Consider the following 14,219-nt stretch of genomic DNA (forward strand, 5'->3'; position numbering starts at 1 on the left):
TCATTGTAGAATCCACCCACTCGTTTCTAAAAGGCTCAAAGACCCAGACAGGGATTTACAGCCAGCACTTCTAGGCTGAAGCAGAAAACACTCAAATGCCCAGAGGCAGCTTCTGCGGTCCCAGAGCAGCAGCTTTCAGATTGTACGGCTATGGTCGGAGCCATTTTCTTTCAACAAGTTTCCTGCTGCTGAGTCAGTCCTCTCGCTCAGTTACAGCCCATCGGAAGACACCTGTATTGCTGTAATCCTCAGCTGCTGACAACCAACCAAAACATTTTCTATTTTTAAGCAAAGCTACACAACTTGCTGATGAAATAAATTTCAAAAACAGACCAGTAAAATCCTCTGGCTTAGAAGTCAGGACAGCATTGACTAGAGGAGTAACTGCTGGAGCCAAAGTAATGCAATAGTAAAAAGAAGTGATGTCCAGTTGACTCTGAAGCCGTGGTGAAGAGAACACGAATGCTGAGCAGGGTCGTCAATCCTGAACGTTTCTGGACAACGTTTGAAACCACAGTAATGTAAAGCTTTAAACTTGAGAAGACTTTGAAACTAGGAGAAGGATAATAAATACAGTTCAAACCAAGCATATTCCATTAAATAGCTTACTTTAAATAAGAAAAGTATTGCTGATTCAGAGGTTCTCTTCAGCCTTAGCTAAAATCAGTTCAGAAAATAATTATTTTCTTGGAGTTTGCTAAATCTGGCATTTATTTATTTACATGAATCTATTTCCAGGGAGGGTTTAAACTAAATTAAGGTATAGGTTTATATACACTATATGCAATTATAAATGAGGCATCTCCCTAAACTATCTGCCTTCTGCAAACAGTTTAGCAGTTTTAAACTTCCTAAAAAACATAAAACCAAAACAACAAAACCTGTCCTGGTTCTAACCCCCACGCACTTGGGCTGTCAGAGCTTTGCTGGGTCTAGAAGCAAGGCCAAGAACAGGTTCAAGTTATTAAAATCTCAAGTTCGTTTAGCAATCAATCTAAAACTAGTATTTGTATCCTTGAGAACAACCTATGTTATTAAAAAATAAATATATATATATATAAAATTTAGAAATGAAGGTGTTTTATAATCCAGAGATGCAGCCTGCAAAGTAAAGGAATGGCACTTGGGAATTTCGGGATGTTACTGCCACTGATGCACGAAGCAGGACTGAGCTACCAGCAGTGTTCTGCAGTACACACTCTCCCTCTCTGCTTTGATAAGCTCACAGCTCTGGTGCTGCAGCAGTTTCAGTTACCCTAGTAACGCTAAGCAGGTCAAATGAATGCCATCCAAAGAGACGTATGATAGATGCTGAAGATGAGGATACATTAAATGATCACTTGCATGCCTCTATGCTTCATTTTTGCAGAGCTTTTTTATTTTTATTTTTTGGTATTTCCTGTTTAATCCCGCTCTCAAAGCCAGAGAATGCAGAGGTAGGCCTACTGATCTTGGAATGCTATTTATTCAACAAGCTAGACTTCCCCCCACCCCTGTTTGATGTAATTGTACTGCTATCCAGAATAAGGATGAATATCCTACATGATCCCAATCTGAATTTCTCCATAAAAATGAAACTCATGCTTGATCACAGAGTTGCTGAGAAAAAAGAAAAAAATTAATAGGCAACTGATGCAATTATTGCTCATTATACTGGATTCTCTTAGTAGTTGTCTCATGTTAAATGCAAGTCCCCCATGGCACGAACCAGCTTTTTATTCCACATTTGAACACAGCAGAACAGCAAAGGCCTGATCTGTTTCTACAGATGCTAGGAATTATGAACCAAACTCCCTCCTTCACACGGCACACCCCCCTTCTATGCCCAGTGTAGTAACATGCAAGTTGTTTTTAGCCTAAGGAAACAACATTTCACCTCGTCATTTTACTCATTCTTCAGCTATTTTCAAGGTACTTCAAGAAACAGGTTTCAAAGATACACAGTAAGACTCAAACAGGTATCTGAATAGTGGAGATGGATGAAGATCTAAGGTCTGCATTATGAGTTGAACTACACTACTAAACACTGGAGAAGCCACAAGAAGTAATAGCATGAAAAAACAAGGAGACTCTCATCACTACTAATTTTTCTAGTTTTTCCATAGTCTCATCAAGTTTCTGTGTAAGGGTCTAAGGGAGACTATTCAGATGCATGTTTTAGGCTCTATATCTAGTAAGATGACACTTATAACATATCCAGGAATAGGCAATCTCACCTTCAGCTGTCTTTAAGAAATGCTGAATCCAGTCTGTGGACTGGAAACAAAGAATTCTATCTGCAGATTAAGCCGTTATTGATACTCTAAAATCACAAAGATTTATCATAAAAAAAATCATCCAGTGTCATCCTCTAAGAACCAATAACAGAGACACCACGTTGCACGGATCACTACTTTGTTTCACTGAAAAGGAAATGGAAATAAATGAAAAAAGCCATCTCCATCTTGGACACAGGAATAAAAAGGAGTGGATTATGAACAGCTGTCAGAAACACATTCCACACCAGGAGTTCAGTTATTCTGGTGCTAGAGCATGAAAACCTAATAACAAGAAAGCAAGGAAGATTGCACATTTTTCAAGCTCACTGTCATCTCTCAGTTGCTTCCCCAAATTTCACTTGCAGACGTCAGGATGAAAAGAAACAGTCAAACAGCAGCAGCCAGAATGGGTGGTGTATTCACTTCAAAAGATCTGCATGCAGGAACAGTTTGCCAGTATCAATACAGTGCAAGCTGGCAGGACTGGAAAGTTACAAATTAAGCGTGCCTTCATCAGCGACCTACTATGAACAGAACTACTGAGCTGCTAAAATATTTTTAGTTCAACCAATTCCTGCCTTTTTTGGTTCCTCTTGCTCTTCCAGTTTATCCAGTCGTGCACTTTTCCACTCCCTCTCGCTGCCATGTAGTTTTTCAAGTTTGGCTCCAATCGCCACTTGTTCCTGCTGCTGAAGCGCTCAGATTTACAGCATAACTACAAACAGCTCACATGGTGGCTAAACTCTGCACGTAGCAAGCCATCTTTCAACTGTGGAGATATTTATACAGCAGGGAAGTTTCTTCCCCTCCCACCAGGAGAAGGGCTGTACTCACCAGCTGATACTCGCTCCGACGGCTGAAGGCTTCCTTGATTCCTGAGTCCCTCCACAGGGCGCACAGTGCAGGTACGTACAGCTGGAACGTGGCAGGCTCGATGGGCATTCCAGCTTTGTTTTCAAAAGCCATCAAAAACATTCCGTGCTTCTCATTCTCCGTGTACTGCCAAGGGATTCCCAGTTTGTCCCGTGCATCAACCAGAACCCTGCAGCCCTAAAGAATAATTTGGATATGAAAGTCAGTGATGAAGAGATTGAAGTGGAAAAGAACAAGGACTCAGAGGTGCCTGAATTTCAGGGTTTTTTTTTGTTTTGTTTTGTTTTTCTTTTAAACACTACTCTGATGGGACTGAACTCAGGAGGGAATCATGAGCATTGCTTATTGTACCATCCCACCAGAAAGAAGATAGAGCAAGCTTGCTCAGATAAGCAAACTAGCCACAATGTATTTCTTAACATGGAAAAAAATATTAGCAGCAGAACAAAGACTATTACCAACAGATTAAAAATAGAAGTACACATCAAATACACAGAGTGCCCAGGAACTAACTTAGTTTCTTATCTGTGGCAAAAATCCAAAAAGACTGAGGTTAAATAACTTTGAAACTTCAGCCTTGAATCTAACACACCTGTTCTTAATAGCTTCAGATGGACAACATTTATTTCCCAGTAGTACGAATCATTTTAATAATGGATAAGTCTTAAAGGTAGCTTAGCATCTTCAGCAGCATTTAACTCACAAGCAAAAATCTGTGGGTTATATTAAACAACCACTTATTGTGCTGATCTTTTGGGGTAGCATTTTATGAAAATAAACTGTAATATAAAGCAACAGTATTGAAGTTGTCTCCAAAGCTATGCACGTGAACCTGCACACCACTGAGACCGATTGTTGTTCTGTGTACTTCAAGCTACCAAGGCAGCAAGCATGTTTTCTCAACCCTTGAAGCTTTTGTGTCTCCCACCCTTTAACAGCACCACAAAGCAGGAGCAGTAACTTCTCCAGTGGAAGTTGAAGACTGGGGAGGGAAATGCTGAGCAACTCAGTCTGTCACAAAACAGGATCTCAAAACAAAGCACCTCAGCTGTCATCGTCCGAGGAGCGCTCCTGAAGTGCAGCCACCCAAAAATGTAAATACTTCATTCTCCAGCGTTTGTTACTTTCTTTTTATTAAGTAGAGAACAGATCTTGACAGTACCAAGAAAACTGAATACACTTATCAACTTCTAGTGTAAGTCCCAGATGCCCAGTGACTCTGCTGCACAGCCTAAAAGCCCACTCCCATTCCTAGTTACAGAATGCATTGCTTTATTAGCCAAAATCCTTCCAATTACTTTATTTGAATGACATAAGTGCAAGCCTGAAGGAAAAAAGCAACACATCCAAGATTCTATGAACTGGAGATACCCACATTACATCTCTTGACATTAGATTTTTCTGCAAGCTGCACAGCAGCCACCCGTGTACAGCTCGAAGTCAGCACCAGTTCCCTTCAGCCCCAGCTGAGCATTTCACAATTCCTTCCTTCCAGAAACTTTGTCATAACCAGGACAGATAGGAGAACTGCTATTTCTTGATACCTGAACACCAGGCTCATTTCTGTGTAGGGAGAAGTTGTATTTATGGACACAAATGGTTAACTGGGCTCTGCCAGCACACAGGGCTCAGCTCTGACCTCTCACCAGCTCCAGTTCCCTGCAGCCATCCTCGGCTCAGCCCCAGCTTTTCCATCCTCAGCCTTCTGATGGATTTAACCCTCACCAGCTCACAGCTACTGCAGTTCCCTACAGGCAAATCAAGCAAACGATGGCAAGAACTCTCAGTTGCTGCTAAGATGAAGTGGTATTTGGAGTTCAGACTTGATGCCTTTCCCCATACTGTCGCTTTGCCTTTTACTGCTCCCACCGGAGACGTGCAGGATCTCCAGAGACTGTTGTTAAGGAAAGTTCCACCATTTGTTTGGAAAAAAACACAGAAGAGAATTTTAATCACGGGTGTAGAGACTGCTCCGGTCCCAGAATAGTTACTTATCTGCTGGCTGCAGCTTCTTGGCAAAGCAGGTCTGAATGTCCATCGGGCAAGAGAAGGAACAGATCTCCCAGCTCCTGTGTGAGTGTGTTAACTACCTCAAGGTTACCTGTGGGGAGCATGCACTGCCTTCCTGTGCCTGCTAGAGATGGAGGAAGGGCTGCCACCAAACCACGTGCGCAGCCTGGCCTGGGGTGAGCTGGCAGTCAGACAGGGGCATCAGCAGAACACAGACGTGCAGAAACACACAGCAGGTCAATTTTAAACATGGAATGAAGATCAGAAATGGAACATGGTTAGCAGAAGTGGGGCCCTATGGATAACCACAGGAACAGCGTTTCTCTAGTCAGGATGCTTACAACACGCCAGCTTTTAAAACTACCAGCTAAAATGTCTCACAAGTAGAAGCCTGACAAAAGCAGCATAGCCAATGTTTCTTCCCCCCATCTCTTGGTGGTTAAATACATTTGTCACTCAACAAGATTCCCCAGTAAGATTAAACTAAATCTAATATTGCAGCATCTTCCCCAAACTATAAATGCTACGGGCAGGTGTCAGAAAGATGAGGAGAAACAGAGAAATCTCCAAAACGAAGTAATCCTTACCTCAAAAGCCTGGGGTGCAAGCTGTCACAGGAAAGGTTTCCTCATTCTGTTTCCACTACAGCACCCATTTCACACTAAGCCTTCCCAACACTCTGACATTCTTACTGATTTTCTACCACTAAGGAAACCCCCAATTCTCTCTTTCATTCAGAATACTAAATATTGTCAATTGCTGTAATGTTTTCAAAACTGGAATACAGAAAAAAAAGTGGCAAAAGCTTTTGATATGAACTTCTGAACAGCTCAGCTGAGCTAAAAGTTCCGTGCTGCAGTTCCGTGTGCAGAACAAGCACAGGTGGAAAGAACTCTACTCCACAGATAAGGATGCTGTCAAACACTAGAAGGAGGCAAAACAGCAGCATACAAGAATGGTAGAGAGGAAAAACAAGAAGGTTCTCTGCCCTATTCCTTCCCTAGCAATTTTTAAACACATTCAAGTCACTGTACAATGCATGTAACATGAATGGAAATAGGTCAGAACCAAAAAGGTGCAGGGGAATTGTGATGTGATCTATCTCACGAAGTATCTTACACAGAATGAGATACTAAACAGAAATCTATAGCTTTGATGGAACTAAGGCATGGCATACCAGAAATCTATAGAGAGTAAAAACTATTTACAGAAAAGAAATAAAGAGATTATTTGTTTTTATCCCTTCACTGCACAAGTACTTGTGTACAGCAACACAGCTGAGTTCAACGACAAGGAGGGATTTCTCCTATACACCCCATAATGAGACTAACTCAGTTACAAGAGGATGCTGGCCAGAAGTATAAATGGACTCACAGACCAACCAAGATAATTTCACAGAGGAAGGCCCCAAGAGGACGATTTGATTACATTCCAGATGCAACTCCTGGCTCACGAAGTTTCCAAAACCAAAGGCTGGTAGAGAAGCCCACAGCATCACACTGCCCCGTTCTCGTACCCAACTGTTTGTGTCAGAGACAGAACTCCAAAGCACTGGCCTGATGGAGCACAGCCGTCAAAGGCACTGAGCACAATGTTTGCTGCCCATCAGCAGCACAAAGGCCTTATGAGCATTTCCCCAAATGCTTACAAGTAGGACTGAAATATATTTTTTCTCCTTCTCTAAGTTATTTTGTGGGATTATAAGAAAGGCTAATTTCACTTGAAACCAGTGGTACTTGGCAGTACATGAAGAGAACAGCTGCAGTACGTAAGAAGCAACTTGACTTAGGAATATCTTACATCAGTATTTATCACCACTTAAAACACAACACTCATTTCTTAAATTATTCACCTGTTCCCATACTTGAAGGCTTCCCTCTCCTAGAAATCCCACACCTTTTGCCAGATGGTCCAACTCAAAGCTGGGTGAAGGCAGCACGGCTGAGCACCAAACAGGCAGTGCAAGCAATAGGTCTGGGGAAGATATGTTCATAAAGGAGGGCCAGATTCACCTGCACCCAAACCTACAGCCAGGCAATGCTGGCTATTTATTATAGCCAAAGGTCTGGAGATAACTTGCAAAATAGAGCTGGTATACAAATACAGAAGTCTTCTACACTGATTTTTTTTTTTTCCCAATCATTTTATGAACTACTGTTGTGTATTTCATACACAACGCACACAATATTACAGCAGATGCTGAAAGCTGTTACTATCAACATACTGCTCAACCTCACACCAAAGCCCTCGATGTCCAGCAACCAAACCACTCACAGGAATGGTTGTTGTAACTGAAATGCAGGTCACTGCTTAATACCTGATTGCGAGGCTCCAAATCAGAGCTAATAGGTAACACTGCCCTTCCCTATGGCTTTGCACCATCATTAACACTGCGGGCAACAGGAGATCAAAACACCTTTCTCACTGTGCGTGCTCCTCCTTGCTGTTGACAAAGAACTGACAGCATCTGAGGATGATAATTCATAGCAACTCATACAGAGCTGAGCTTAGAGGAGAGCTCCCACCTTGGTCTGATATTTCTGCTGTGCCCTTATCCATGTGGAAGCAGCAGAAGGTGGTGTAGCTGCAGCAGAACAGAGCCAGGAAGGCTGCTCCAAAAATCTGCAGCAGCTCTGTGAGTGCCAGCATGAGAGAACAGAACTGCATGGCAGAGATGGAGCTGGCTTTTCAGCAGCACTGCTCACTGGCAAATAAAGATGATAAAATGTAACCTATGTGTATTTTTAGAAAACAGCTCTTTACGTTCTAAAAGAAGACATTTTCAAATGCATGTTTTAAAAATAAAGTTGTCAGGGTTTGGAGATATGGTCACATGCACTTTTTTTATTGCCAACTAGAGCACTGGGCTGAAGGAGATCTATTACCAAAAAAGCTAATTGCAAGACCGTCAGATTCGCACAGCATGGTCTCATAAAGGCACTAATGATGTTTTAATTTGATCTATGTCCTTGGAAGTTCATCCTCAAACAGCAGAAAGGAACCCAATGCCACTAAGGAGGGGGTTTCATGCTACAGAGCAGTTCATCTAACAGCCAAGCACCACCAGAAGGGACATCCTTCCTGGTGCTGTGATTCCACCCTCTGCCCTCTGAAGGCTTTGTCGTTACTTTGAGACCACAAATAAACACCGTGAACATTAAGGAACATTTGGATCAGCCACTGAATCTCTGAACTAGGAGCAGCAATGTCTGCTTGGCTGGCAATTCTGGGAAGAACCCTTATCTTTGACCAAATGCAGCCAAATGATGCTAAATGCACAAGAAACAGTATTCTAGATGTATGCCTGGCTTGCAACCAGGCACAAAGCAATGAGATGTCACCTGAGGTGACAACTAGCATAGGACCTTAAAATAAATTCCAAGGGCAGTGCTTCCAGAACGACCCCACCAGGTTTCTCCTCTTCCTGAGACTATCACAACAGCCTCTAGTTCATACTGTCAGCAGGGCTGAAGACACATCTGGGTTCCAGAAGCATCCTCACAGGATTCTGTAAGACAACAACTGCTGCAGCACCCAGCAAGGAAAGCCGTGTAAGTAAAGGAAACTCACATGAGAATTCTACAGCCAATGAATCCTACATTTTCCTCTGTCTATAATTTTTATTGAGCTTCTTAAAGTAACATATGCTAGTTTGCCTTTGCTCTAAAGTCGCCTTGTCAACATTGATAGTAGCAGAATTTTCTTTGCCAATACTGTTTCCAAGAGAATTACATAAATATACTGAAGTATACTGAAACAACTGAATATAACACAAGCTCCCAAATTTAGTCACTCAAGTGACTGAAGTTTTGTCTGGAAAACATCAAAGTATTTGTCTGCAGTATCCAGGGACAACTCATGTTCTGCAAGACTAATGACTACATCACAAGAGCATTGTAAGCTCTATTTTGGAGCAATAATGAATATTTATCCTTACCATTGCTCCTCTCCACTGCCCACCATGATGAAGACAGATTGCTTTCTCTGAGCCCAATTAAAAGATACCCTAAAATGTGCAGAGACCACCAGAGCTGTTGGAATTCAGATGAAAGAAATCCCAAACACACAAAGTGGAAATTAAGTATTTCACTGACCAAATGGACCTGGAACAAAAAGGCCAAGACAACTCCCAAGTTTTGGGTTTTTTCCTATCAATGCTTTTATGAATATTATTTTTCTTATTAAAATAACCACCAAACAGTAAATGCTTAGAGCAAAGATAATCAGATTTAAATACCAGCTCTAACACGGAGCTTTAGCACTCGTACGTTAAATTTAATGGAAAAGCTCCTAATTAGCCACAGTTCCTGCAACATATTCTCCTTGGCATTCTTTCACAAGATGCTGTCCCAGTGGAGATGAGGGTACTGTCCTGCAACGAACTGCTCGAGTACAGCCAGATTCCCACCTCGAAGCAACAAGCTGTGCCATGAGCATCCCCTCCTAACGGGCTAGCAAGTTCGTTTCCATGCAAACCCAAGGAAAGATGGGTTTGTAAGTGAAACGCAGGTCACTGCTTAATACCCCCAGTTTAAAGGGTTACAGGAATTCAAATAGAGGAAAGAGAGAGCTCCCCTGCAGTTGCAGGCTGGTAGGAGAAATATATCAGCAGTATAAACGCAGTATTTTTTCCTCTGCTCACAGCCTGTGCTTGACTGAAACTAAAAAGTTGCAAGAAAAAAAAAAAAAAAGGTTTCCATATGGTAACTTGGTAACAGCAAGGCCACTCACACCTGAAACAATGAAGCAGCAACAGTCCAGGTTTTAATACCAGCTGCAGAAGCCCAAACCACCTCTTAAAACGAGCTTCATTTGGGCTGCTCATTTGGCCAGCTTTCTGCTCCTCAGCCTCGAGCTGTGGAGGAGCACGCTCTCAGGTTTGCCCACACACACTGCAATTCAGAAGTGCCCAATGTCTGTCCTCGGGGAGCTTTCACCTTCCGAATCCTGGGTCGTTTTCCCCAGGCAGAGCCCACAAGTGAAGTCACACATCATTTCCTGAGCAGTCCCCTCTGCAGCTCTGGGCTCCTCGATCTGGCAGCTAGTCATTGTGATCCAGGCCACGGACAACAAGAGAACTCTCATGGATGTACGAAGCTTTGAGCTGTCCTTCCCAATTTCAACACAGAAACTAACAAAATCAGGGAAAAAAATTAAAAAAAAATCAACAGATGATGCTTCAGGCTTTTATAAACCAATTTCCCCCCTGCTCCTTCAGATTGGGATCTCCCAGACAAGCTGCTGCAAGTGCTGCTCGGGTGCTTGTGGATTAATTATTTTCTTACGCAGCTAAGCTGGGTTTTTTCAAGCAGCATGATATTCTCATACTTGAAACAAAAAAACATTTAGACAAGGAGCATCAGAGCCATGATTCATCAACTCCCTGACTTCTTTAGTTGTTATCAAAGGAAGTAAATAAAGTAGTAAGGCTTCCCCAGCTATTTTGGAGGGTACAGAAAGCTCACTCCCCCAGTTACAGCTAGAAAGCACTGCCACAACACCCCTACAGCACCACCGACCACTTCTTTCTTACATTTGAAACCTCAGGTACATAACAGCTTTCTGAGTGGCTCTGTTCAACCAGGAGCTGCCTGAGCTCATGCTGCAGCACAGCCCCACACTACCTTCCCCTGCCCAACCTTCCCTGCCCGGTGGGTGTGCTCAGCTGTGCAGGCTGTGTGCTCCTAGCTCAGCATTAACACTGCAGCTTTTCACTTCCATCATCAAAAAGCTTCAAAAAGTTACTTTGAAACTTAGCCTCGATTAACAAGCAAAACCCTAGTTAACCGATGACTATTTACCTTAAACCAAAGCAAAACTAATGTATTTGAAGACTAGCCCACAAATGCCAGAAAAAGCTAGCGAGGCCCTGAACTATCACCTGTACTAAATGGAAAAGTAAATGCTGTATCACAGATTTACTTAGTTTTAGCATTTTGTTTCTAACTAGGGTTTCCCGAAGAGGGGGGATGAGAAACAGGGAGAACAGGGTAAGGAAAGAACTCGACATCAGACATATCAGAAAAAAGCAAGAAGCTAACAACTCAGCGCAAAGAAGCAGCCGACACTAACGTCAGTTCGTACTGCACACCATTATTTTCGGGGAGGTTTCAGGTTCTGTTCTCCAAACCAGTTCCTTTGGTTTCCAGAAGCTGTGCAGGCTGCATAATGCCCTGCAAAAAGCACTTCAGAAATACCAAGTGCTGCTGAGAGATCAGTAATCCTCCCTCCTTCAGAGCGAAGTTCAGTCACGGTTGGAAAACGAAAATTGACCATTTAATCCCAGAGATTTACACTGCATTTCTAACTCAGATCTCAGTGCTGCAGAAGCTTAACAGAACCATGATTAGACAATGCTGAGAACTGAATGCAAAAAGGGGTACGGCTGCTGCAGCTGTATTCCACAACGTCAAATAGATTTTTATGCTATTCTACACGATCGTTTTCATTTCACAATGTCCACATGTTGTATTATAAGAATTCATCTTCCCTTTTAAGTTGGATGCGCAGCGATCTCCGCTCCATTTGTGTTAATGGAGGAGCATTCTAGTCTGAACTTCCTGAAACGGGAAATAACTCCTAGTCTAAACACCATTATAGAAACAACAGCAATCAGATTCACTTGACAATTTACACCGTCGAAGCAGCAAAATTAATTCACTTGGAACAATTTAAGCTTTTTCACTGAAGGAACAAAAAAAAAGACAATATAATTAAGTTTTATACAGTTGCTCTAAGCTAAACTTGTCAAAACTCTGTCAAAATGCCTATTTCAAAAGCCCTGCAACATACCCATCTTGGTATATGGCTTCTTCCTGAAGATTATGGCCTGGTTTCACTGTGTTATTATGTCTCTTTCAGTTTAGCAAAAGAGAAACAGCACACTCACTACCTTTTCCAGCCTCAGACCTTCTCATCAGAAAACTGTTTCTGCTGGTTGCTCTTCTCCCTTCTGCATGCTCTTCCCTGTTCCCAAGCTATTCCCCAAAAGCTTATGGGTGAAGCATAAACTGTGTTCCTATCAAGAGCTACCTGTGCCATCCATAGAAACTAAAAAAGGAAGAGTTAAGGAGCTGCTGTAGCTACAAGGTTAGCCCAACCTAACACTCCTAAACCACGATCTGCAAGGCCCAGAAGGTGTTCCATTAAAGCACATTACCTCCCTTTAAAAATACTTCCAAGCTTTTCTTTGATTAATAGGAGGCTTAAAAGCATAATCAGCTGACAACATTCCATCAAACATTGTAAGTACTGGTCTTGGAATCAGAACACCAAAACTGCTACCTTGAGGATCAGGATTCTACTCCGGTTCTGTAAATGTGCCCAAAGCCATCCAGCAGACAAGTGTTTCAAGTGTGTAATGCAGCTTCCTCTACTAAAAGATGGGAATGCTTCTAAGCACACTGAACACTACCGTAGAACGCTCTCTATATTCTGTATATATAAAATACTGTAACATTTTACTCAAATTAGTATTGCTCATAACAGCTTGAAGAATCTCTTTAAGGTTCTTCTGTTTTCACAAGTCTCTTCCTGACAGCACCAAAACAAGCACGATGCCCTGTAGGATGAGGTTCCTTATTTCTAGGTATGGAGCTAATAACTTGTACCAATCTTTGTGCTCACCTAACTTCAATGAAAGAAAAGAACTTAAATACCAAACGTCCTGTAATACGTGTGCACGCTCATGTAACACACAACGTGCTTCCAGAAACCGACTAAGAAAGTAAAGGAAAAGAAAATCAGTCGATAGTTTTCCTGTTCAACAACAGAAGCAAAAGTTCTTGATGGAACAGTGAGAATCTTAAAAGCAAGAATCATTGTGTGTGTGTGTGTGTGTGTGTGTGTGTGTGTGTGTGCAGTTAGGTACGTATGTATCTACTATTCAAAACATATCTGAAATTTCAAAAGTAACTGTTTTATCCTTAATTTACACAGCTCCCTTTACTTAAGTTTTCCGTGAAATATGACAGAGCTTCACAAATCCATGTCCACCTAAGAATGGAGTTGGTCTTACAGAAAAGCTACAGACAGGAAAGCAGCTGTTCTTTTAGAGAGCTTATGAAGATGAAGTGAGACTCATTACTAAGCGAGCTGCTTTATGCATCTTTCACACTTTTCTGAAATATGAGAACTTCTACCTGCACAGGGCACCAAAGACTGCTCCCAGAAATTAGCCAAGGTTGTTTTCCCTTAATTGCAGAACAAGGGCTCTACTTGTAGGCTTTACCAGCAGCCTCGGTATTCTCCAGCCACTAAAGGAATGTGCCAGAGCAGAACCTGCCCAAGCACCAAACAAAACTTGCTCAGAAAGATCCCAGAACAAAGTTAGACAGCCGTGCTGGCTGGCACCTCACGCTGCCCAACTCCAACCACCTGCACCCCCAGTCCTAACAATGAACCACACCGCAGCTATTTGCAGCCACAACACACCCAGGGACCCCTTCCTCATCTAATCGAGGCACACAGCACAGAAACCTCACATCTCCAAACGATAAAATTCCTCCAGCTCGTACTCAGAGGATGCTCTCATAATGTTTGTTCCCAGAGCGCAGACCACACCTATTCCCCTTCTCCACGTTTCCACAAAGCTCTCCTCAATCCCCTTCGCAGGGAACTTTCCTTGAGCCCTTTTTGTTGGCTTTTTTTCTTTTCCATCGAGGTTTTCCCGCAGTGCCAGGCGGGCACACAAAGGCCCCCGCCCCGCACGCACCTGCGCGCACTGCCAACCCCGCCGGCCGCCCAGAGCCCGGCTGTCACAGCGGGGTGAGCCTGCGGTGCCCCTCCCGCCTCTCACCTTGAGGATGTTCTCGTAGATGGTGGCCCGGAACTCCAACAGCGCCTTCTGGTCGAACTCTCTGCCGTGGATGATCCGCATCTGTTTGAGAAAAGTGGACTTGCCGCTCTCCCCGGCTCCCAGCAGCAGGATTTTAACCAGGCGCCTCACGGCCCTCCGTTCCCGGGCCAGCATCGCGTCGATCTCCCGGCTCCTCCGCCTCGCCTCCCGCTCCGCATCGCGGCTCCGCTCCTTGCCCTCCCGTCTCGGCTGCTCTCGGCCCGTGGCCTCGGCCGGCAGCA

The 14,219-nt window shown here is 43.2% G+C and overlaps 1 protein-coding gene across 1 annotated transcript in view; it reads right to left on the bottom strand.

Moving 5' to 3' along the window:
* The window catches only part of GNA12 (G protein subunit alpha 12), a gene marked incomplete at its 5' end in the record, with an annotated part of 36,864 nt that extends 22,647 nt beyond the window's left edge, over positions 1-14,217 (bottom strand). Inside the window, 2 exons of the mRNA XM_010719633.2 lie at positions 3,093-3,308; positions 13,939-14,217. Coding sequence (XP_010717935.2) covers positions 3,093-3,308; positions 13,939-14,217 — 495 coding nt within the window. The remainder of the gene's footprint in view (positions 1-3,092; positions 3,309-13,938) is intronic.
* Between the last annotated feature and the right edge of the window lie 2 nt (positions 14,218-14,219).

The sequence above is a fragment of the Meleagris gallopavo genome, chromosome 16, assembly GCF_000146605.3.
Source record: "Meleagris gallopavo isolate NT-WF06-2002-E0010 breed Aviagen turkey brand Nicholas breeding stock chromosome 16, Turkey_5.1, whole genome shotgun sequence".
Lineage (NCBI taxonomy): Eukaryota > Metazoa > Chordata > Aves > Galliformes > Phasianidae > Meleagris > Meleagris gallopavo.